Here is a 9,020-nt window from a genome sequence, read left to right as displayed (position 1 = left end):
TCGGTACGATATATTTTAACCATTAGCTGCCACACCAGTATCAGGTAGGCCCAAGATTATTATTTGTTATTTTTTATTCCGACTGGCCGATTCCCCAATGCATTTTCCAATTCAAATATCATTTTTTCCAAATAGCCCGTTCTTGGTCCAGAACTACAAGGCTTGACTCACCCGGCTTGGAATCTTTCTGCCACAACTTCATACTGCTAAGTCTCCAATCCTACTTTATCAAAGTCCTGAGATGACACCTGAAGCCGCTTCCTCCACAGTGCAAGACTATGTGTATGGTGTTAATTACATCACTCTCCCAATCCAAACCCTATTTTACCAAACCGATTTAAGATGGAGCCAATATGTCTCTGAAGGCACATAATTGAATGCCTGCAATTGGAAGGAATCATTAGCAGGACATGCTCAATGCGTATCTTTCAACTACATCTATTCAAGCATAGGAGGGTTTTCTCCATCCCAACCATCATTTATGATCAGGGAATGAACAAAAATTAAATGTTCGTGCATGCCATGCCGCATTGGTTTGGAGCATGAAAAACATCTATATTTGAGGCAAAGAAGAATCTTTTACTGGGAAAATGATTCATGACGATAAATACACATCAATGTGCGTTGTTATCTCCTGCCACCTTAAGAATAAATGAGAAAAAATGAGTCAATGGTTTACCGACCGATGTCAATCACGAATACTTGATAAGCAACCAATTTCTCTAGGAAGAACAGGAGGCATACACTTGCTGAAACACCGATCTTGAGATTGCACCTGATGAAACAAACAAATGTTATGAGAAAGAAACTAAATTACACGTGGCGTGTGATCTTTGACTACTTCACGTGCATTTCATATCTATTAGAACTTATTTGCATCTGAAAAGCAAATTATAAGTGTAATAATACATAAGTTCTAAACATTACACATCTACATGCATGGTACGCAATACCGTATCGAATTGGTATATATGGTATGTTTCATACGCCGTACCACACCAAATTGGGTGGTAGAAAACGTACCATACCAGTTCAGTACTGGTATACGGCACGGGGGTATATACTTGGTACGCTGAATCGGCCTCCATACCAAGCGTATCAACACAACGACAAGGTGGCGCTTGTACGGAGCCCGGTACCGAGATAGCGTATCTTGTGCGCATGTGTGTTATACAGTGCACTTCTTGTTATATCTATCGTAATGGAGTTGACAACCACTTAGTTGCTGTTGTGCTTCATGCTTAGTGACTATATGCTGGTTTAGTTGTATAAGAGGAAGAAATGGTACAAGCAGTGATATAAAAGCTAATGGGGTTGACAATATTGATGCAGATCTATGGAGAAAATTTTGTCTACTCCACAATTGAGAAATTGGCTTTTACTCTATATATCTCCTTCAATTACAAAAAATCCTTGGCCTAGATGATGAACTCCTCATGTTTATCAATTCTGCCAACTTTGATAAATACCAATTCAGTTCGTGATCTCTTTCAAGGGTGAGACTCAAGAGGAGTACGAGACAAAATTAGAAGTATATTTTGTAAGTTAAGAAATAACGAAAAAAAAAACAGATGGGAACCTTAGCTATCATTTCTCTCATGTTAATTTAACACATGTACACCTGTATTTTCACTTTAGCCTATGCAAGCTGTTCACCGTGAATGATCTTATAGAATTTATCTTCCATCGTGCTGCTCCATTCTGTTCTTGGCTTCAGAAGACAAGAATAAAGGTTGTCCATGCATACATAGAGAATTCATATTTATGCCTGTGTCTTCTGATGTCTGGCATGAATGCAAACAAAAAAACATCAATAGCATGAACAGTAATTTGAAAAACAATGTCTTTGAAATAGAAGCTGACGGAAAAACCTGTTCTCATGTTGAATAAGGGAAGCTGAACTTTGAAAAAGTTTCTTAAAAAAATTGACAAACATGTCGGAAATTTTTTTTCTTTAGAAAGAATTAGAAGAAACATCACATAAATTTATAAAATATTTGATCAACAACAACAACAAGCTCTTAAAAGGCATATTGCCTATGTGTTCATAGAACCAACATGTAGCTCTTTAAAAATTTCCTTGCTAGATACTTCAAATGAAGAAAAAGTGATAGAACTTTTAAACAATTATCGAGAGAGGATAGTAAGATAGAAGATCCCGTGGGTAAATATTGCAAGAAGAGGAGAATGAATGGTGTATTGAAGGAAGAGGAGTTGGGATTCAACACCACCTGAAAATAATAATTGTGACAAAAATTCATCTTGAGATTAACTTCTGGCCCTTCAAGTGACCTGACGCAATCATCATCATCATCACCGCTACATGATTTGTTCTCTCTGAAGAAGCTCATGACATTATTGAAAGAGAAATGAATTTTCATTTTATGTCAAAAATTACATACAACTGAGGCCAATTATACATGAAAATTTCATCCCCATTCAAGGACTCTTCTATTTCTGGAAAACATCTATTATTTTGACAGCACCATTTTATGCTTTCTAACAGATACATATGGAGATGGTCAGGTAAGTTCTACCTTTTACATTAACAAGGGCTTGAGCTGAAGTTGACTATACTAACCGAAAGACTGTTGTCGCCTAACATTTACAGTTATCGGGTATGAACCATACTTGACTTGCCTACCTTGTTTAGTAGGTTTAATATCTACCATTTTCCTTGGCCATTATTTTAGTGCTGTGCCAATATATATATATATGTACCTCTAGTCATCATTACTATTTACTAATTTTTTTCTGGGAAATAGTAAAGCTTGCGACAGGAATATTTCCCTCTGTGTAAATTAATCAAGAGTGAACATGGCTAAGGGGTCCTTAAGAACACTTATTGAACAAATCAGGTTGTCCAAATCATAATTACTTGTTATTCACATACAGCTTCGTTTGTTCCTTCTCTTGTTTCTATTTCATCTCTCTCCACCCCTTCAACCCCCAACCCCCCCCCCCCCCCCCCCCCCCCCCCCCCCCCGCCCCCCCGCTTCCCTCGCTCTGTGTGTGTGTGTGTTTCTTGATCCCTCAAGTAATGGCTTAATATCTTGGTGCCATAATATGAGACCTTGAGTTACTGAACAAACAAGATTTTATAATGCCTAACCTCTAACTTTTGTTTTATGTATTGTATAGTATCAGCTATTATTGTTTGGGGCTTTTAAATGAAATGTAATAAGGATCTAATCCATTTTCCTCCAAATATATCATCCAGAAAAGTGTTCTCACACATCATCACAAAAAGCTCATTGAGAAAAACAAGTAAATGGCTTTTATGGAAAATGGGTTACGGCTCCAGTGCTAATACTAAGGCCCATAAAAAGCAAAACTGATGTCATATTATGAAATATTTCAACTATTTAAATCCTTAAATAGAATATTTGTTTACTAATTTCTGCATCTCTGTGAATATAACATTCTAATCATCAAATACCAAGAACATAAATAAATTATCCTATAAATTCAACATATAAAATGAAAATCCCCTATCAACATTATCAAAACCAATAATATAATGAAATGTGACAAAGTTTTCCCAAAGAACATATATATACATATATATATATATATATATATATATATATATATATATATATATATATACTTTCCTGAACAATGCAACAAATCACCTCATTTTCAGAACGTAAGCAAAGAGGTTGCTTTGCAATCTTCAGTGCTGTCTCCATGTCAAGAAATCCTGCTGCCACCATCCTTCTGAGTACCCTCGCTTGGGAGGACTTGCCACTTTGAGAAAGTCAGATGTTAGATTTCCAGGAGAGACTGGACATTAGAACAACAAAAAGATCGAATGCACATGTTTCTTCATACAAACAATAAACAAGAGAACATACTACAAGCTATCCAGATTGCAAATGGAACATTTTTGAAACCTAAATAATATCAACCTGCCTGGATTCCTATACGGGCTTAGAAGCTCGGGACCAGGTAAAATCCCAGCTAGCAATGCAGATTCCCCCAAAGTGAGAAAAGAAGGATGTTTTCCAAAGTAAAAAATAGATGCTGACTCGATTCCATACAGTCCATGTCCCCAGTACATCTGTAGAATCAATACTCTAATGAAAATTGCTCTGACATTATAATAATGGCAAGGAGTTCGTAGACTGAACAGGAAAATAGTAGACACATCCAAATAATTTAATTGCTAGGTTATGAAAAGTAACAAAGTTTCTATTTTCCATTTTGGAAATGAGAAAAATAAGTAATCACATGCAGTGATTGGAAATGAGAAAAATATATACCTTACTAAGGTATGAATACAATATTTTCCATTTTGACATTTTCTTCTCCACTATCAATGACAACAATCCTTCAACAAATTTTCTTGAAATTTTGCGCTCACTTGTCAAAAAGATTCTCTTCATGAGCTGCATATGAAAATGAGTAAATTACATTATGGTATCAAAGGAAATGTACTAAGCCAACAATTTGGACTTGGAACAAAATATTTTAGAGAAATGAAAGTACATCGATTTCATAGTGCCATTATTAGATACAAGTGCTTAAGGCAGAGAATAATATCAGATAAGCATTTAAGCTTCCACGGAATAAATACATATACATGTATGTATGCATATGTAGATATCAAATATGGCATTTAAGCTAGCAGAAATTTTATGCTGACAATGGATGGCTAGTTTCATTGTATAATTACATCATACAGTTATTCAGTTACATAGAGTACAGATAACAAAGAAGAGCCACGGTCTCCATGTCTTCACAGATTTGGTGTTCACGGCATCCCCGCTCAAAATTGAGTAGGAATTTCAGAAATTTGATCATATTTGATTAGGTCTTTCTAAGACCTAACATATGTACTTGATTATATCCATGATTATAAAAAATTCAACCAGATTTGATCCAAATCAATTCATTAACATATGATACGTTTGATTTCCTGCGCATAGTATCCAAAACCTTTGCCTTTGAAACAATACCAATTATAAACTCATAAATATAAAGTACTTCATTGTGGTTGAAATTACTAGAGCAGAAACCAAAACAACAATCTCCAAAATATCACTATTCATCATTGGAGAGGATAGAAAGAATCGCATACCTGCTGTGTGATGGTGCTCCCGCCGCCGCCACTAGGAAAATTGAACACGGCCCGGGCAATCCCATGGGGATCAACTCCAGAGTGGTAAAAGAAACGGCGGTCCTCCGACGCCGTGATGGCCTGGATCAAGTGGTAAGGAATTCCAGAAAGCCTCGACTCGGCCTCCTCCGAGACCGCCAGGAGATGCCGCCAGCGGTCGGGGAAATCGGGAGGTAGGATTCCCAGGTGGGAGCAGAGGGACAGCGAACCGTCAAGCAAGAAATGGAGTGGGTTCGGGGAACCAACTGGGCTTCGAGAGGGCCGCCAACGACCGAGGGAAGGAAGAAGAGAACAACTTAGGGAGCGACAGCGTCTCGGCTTGGCTTTTGGTTCGCAGGAGAGGAAAGCGAACGAAGCGGTGCTCTGCGGTTGGAGACTGCGGAGGTGAGTGGTGGGGCTCAGGGGGCCGGCGGTGACCAGAACCTGGTGGGCTGCGGCGAGAAGCGGCATTGCGGTGACTTGGTTTCTTACTTTGTTTAGATTTCGGATTGAAAGCATCCGAACCAGAGATCTCACTTTAAACAAGGAAGGATGCGCGGAGAAGAGGACCCAAAGCCATTTTAAACATGGGAGATGGGAGACGATCAGCTGCGGGCATGCTCCTCGTACAATGCTGACACGTGCTGGGTTAAAAGGTGGGGCCCGCATTAAAAAAAAAAATCTTATGGGCTCTCCGGAAGAAAGAAGGATGGTTCATGACCGGATTGCGATTGCACGGCTGGTGAGTACAGTACGGTGGTACGGGCGAGGATGACAAAGCTGTCTTCAGGGACGATGGTATTTTTCCCAAGCCTTGCATGGAAACTTGCGTGTTGATGCTGTGCCAAGGATAAAGAAATGCACCACTCAACCGATCACCAAATGGATTTCTTCTGCAGAAGAAAGAACACAGAACTAAAGGAGGATCGGTTTGGACTGTATATTTTGCATGAAAGAAGAATTTATCTTTCTTCGCATGAATTCATCGTTGGATCGCAGAATAGCGGCTTTTTGAGATCTCAGCAAATAGATGAATGAAAAAATTCGGTGTACTTTAAGATCTATGTAAAATGCTATCTAATATTGAATACCGTGAAAAAAAGATCAATTATTTTTTCATGCGAAAGATGCAATCCGCCCCCAGGGTAGTTAGATGTATCAAATAAAAAGTCTATCTATTAAAGATAGGATATCGGATGCATTGCTTGAATAAAATTTCTATGCATTGACTATGCCTAAGGGAAGCAGAAGTCTCATCATGGGTGGATGAGGATGGAAGAAGAGACAACCATTCTTCACTTTGCAAGCACTATCTTGATATTTTATTAGAGAGTATCATGAACACGAGTAGTTACGACTAAGAATTTAAGGAAAAATAAAATAAAATGGAGATATCAGCAGCTTTTTTGAAGGGACCCACCTTCAGTCTAATCCATCAATGGAAACCTAATTCAGTCCAATAAGTCCTAAGCAGATTTTTTGAGAATTGGAGAAAATTCTGGCATTTCTTTTCAGCCAAATGCTCCAACAAGAGAAAATGACTTCAGTGTCCCAACTCATTCTCCAAGCTCTTTTTATCTTAGATATTCTCTAAGAAGTCTAAAGATCTAACACGGGATCAGGGAAAGCTGGAATAAAACCGTCTTGTGAAAAGGTCCCGGAAATTTCATAAAAAAAGACAACATAAGGTCAAAACGCACATCTCATGGGGGGTATATGGACTACAAACAATGAACACTAGTTGAACTAGCCTTCATTAGGGGTGGTTCTATATACACCCCCCCTATTGCTCGGGACACCCCCCAAAAATTAAAAAAAAATTAAATACTCTCTACACCCCCCCATTTGCTAAGGACACCCCTAAAAAATTAAAAATTCCTAAATTACCCCCCACCCTCCCCACCCCCTCACCTAAATTGCTCTCTACACCCCCCAAACCCCCCCCACCCCGCTCTTCCCCTCCAAAACACCTCGCCAACACCCAAAACCCCCCCGTTCCCCCTTCTCCCTCTCGTCGCCGGCATTCTCCCGATCTCCGACCACCTCGCCGGCTTCTCCCGGAACCACCTCGCCGGCTTCTTCCGAAATTTTTTTTTTTCACGGTTCGTGCTCCGTTCGGCACTGGATCGCCGAACAAAAGGCTTCTGTTCGGCTGAACAGTGCCGGACAGAAGCCTTCTGTTCGGCACTGTGCAGCCGAACAGATCTGTTCGGTTGAGGGTTGCCGAACAGAAGGCTTCTGTTCGGCACTGTTCAGCCGAACAGAAGCCTTTTGTTCGGCGATCCAGTGTCGAACGGAGCACGAACCGTGAAAAAAAAAAATTTCGAAACAAGGTGGAACACGTACCTTTGCGGCCGATTCTTCGTCCCAAATCACTAGTTGCTTGTCCATGCTTCGAATGAGGCTTAAATCTCCTTCAAAGATCGCCTAAACGATGTAAATGGATCGAGGGGTTTAAGGGGGGTTTGAGGGGTGTTTTTTTTTTCTTTTCAAAACGAAACGGAGGAGGAGGAAGGGGGGTGTATGAGAAAATTTCAAGGGCAATATGGTAATTACACTAAAGGTTAGTTTGGGTATTTTTTTTTTGGTTTTTGGGGGGGTGTCCTTAGCAATAGGGGGGGTGTATATAGAACCACCCCTTCATTAGAGGTAAGATAAGATTCATCCAAGATCTCAGCCCTTTTCCTCTCTTGATCTAGGTCTATATGGTTTGTCAAGGTCCTTAGAGAAGAGGATCAAGTGATCTTCTATGCCACCCCTACTTCATAACGATGAATTAGATCGAAACAGGAAAAAGCAAGAGAACAAAAAAAAATCTACATTACTAAAAAGAAAATATCAATTGAATTTTAATAGCATTCATGAAGCAAAAAATACATTAATTAACAATATATCGACATCATTTGAGCATCAACTAAAGCAAATAACAAGAGAAACTCGTCAAGAGAGGGGGAAGAGAGTATCGAATCGGCTCCAACGGCTTGATTGGCCCTCCTCTTCTTGACTTCAACTATGTATTCCTTGCTCTTGGATCTCCTAAATATAAGTATTATTAGTCTTGGGAAGAAAAGGAAAAAGTAGTCAAAGCGGTTAAATCTAGCTGGATGTAAAGCTTTAGGTTGCTTTAATGGCAGATTGAGAATGGGCTTAGTGTAGAGGATGACTCCATTTTTCCACATCTCCTTTTTTATTTTTCCTCCTAAATTTTTCAGGGCTTGAATCTAAACACAGAAGAATCCAAAGATTAGAAAATCTCTTTGTTGGGAGGTACTTGTAAGTACGAGGAGGGTTAGATGAATGGTTAGATTTGGAGTTTATTGAGAATTTTTAAGATTTGATGACTAGTAAGATGCCATCTCATCAAGAGATTAAAAGAGAAGGGTTTCAAGACTTTGAAGGCTAGGACTGCCTCTAAAAAAAACACAAGTGGATTTCAAGGTTGAAATTGAACTTAAGACACATGGCTTTACTGGATTGGCAAGTTACACTTGCAATCTTAAAAGTAGGCACTCCTAGGAAGTTAGATACGATGGCTTACTTAACTACTACTGTTTATGATGTTAATTGAAGGTTTTGTAGAATGAGTTTTCAGGGTTGCTGGTAGAAAAAAGAAGCGTGCTAAACAAATTTGAAAACACTTTGACTTTTTTTTTTTTATTAGAAGTCAACGCTCGTCGGAAAAGAACAACCTAGTTTAGATAGGCAAAATTGGGTTGAAATTTGTATAAATAAGATAAAATCGTTGGAAATTAATTTGAAGACTAATTGGGTTGAAATTTGTATAAGTAAGATAAAGTTAATGGGGAATAATTTTACTTACCACATGGATTTCTATGGTGAGAGATTGCTGCGAGTATGGTTGCGTGGATCCGATTAGACTGGTGCATGTTTGACTCTAATCCAACCCGATTGCATGTAT

At 38.9% G+C, this 9,020-nt stretch overlaps 1 protein-coding gene across 1 annotated transcript; it reads right to left on the bottom strand.

Moving 5' to 3' along the window:
* Positions 1–558: 558 nt before the first annotated feature.
* LOC103712544 (uncharacterized) lies at positions 559–5,649 on the bottom strand. Its single transcript, XM_008799095.6, has 6 exons — positions 5,084–5,649; positions 4,266–4,391; positions 3,912–4,063; positions 3,636–3,750; positions 1,622–1,784; positions 559–775 (listed from the first exon to the last, which is right to left on the bottom strand). Exons 1-5 carry the CDS (start codon positions 5,618–5,620, stop codon positions 1,677–1,679), a joined length of 1,038 nt encoding a protein of 345 aa, XP_008797317.5. The 5' UTR covers positions 5,621–5,649; the 3' UTR covers positions 559–775; positions 1,622–1,676.
* Between the last annotated feature and the right edge of the window lie 3,371 nt (positions 5,650–9,020).

Source organism: Phoenix dactylifera, chromosome 15 (assembly GCF_051530095.1).
Source record: "Phoenix dactylifera cultivar Ajwa chromosome 15, Ajwa_hap1_PhDact_Kaust_v1.1, whole genome shotgun sequence".
Taxonomy (NCBI): Eukaryota; Viridiplantae; Streptophyta; class Magnoliopsida; order Arecales; family Arecaceae; genus Phoenix; species Phoenix dactylifera.
The sequence above is the reverse complement of the archived record's forward strand: the minus strand, read 5'-3'. Positions and strand labels throughout refer to the sequence as shown.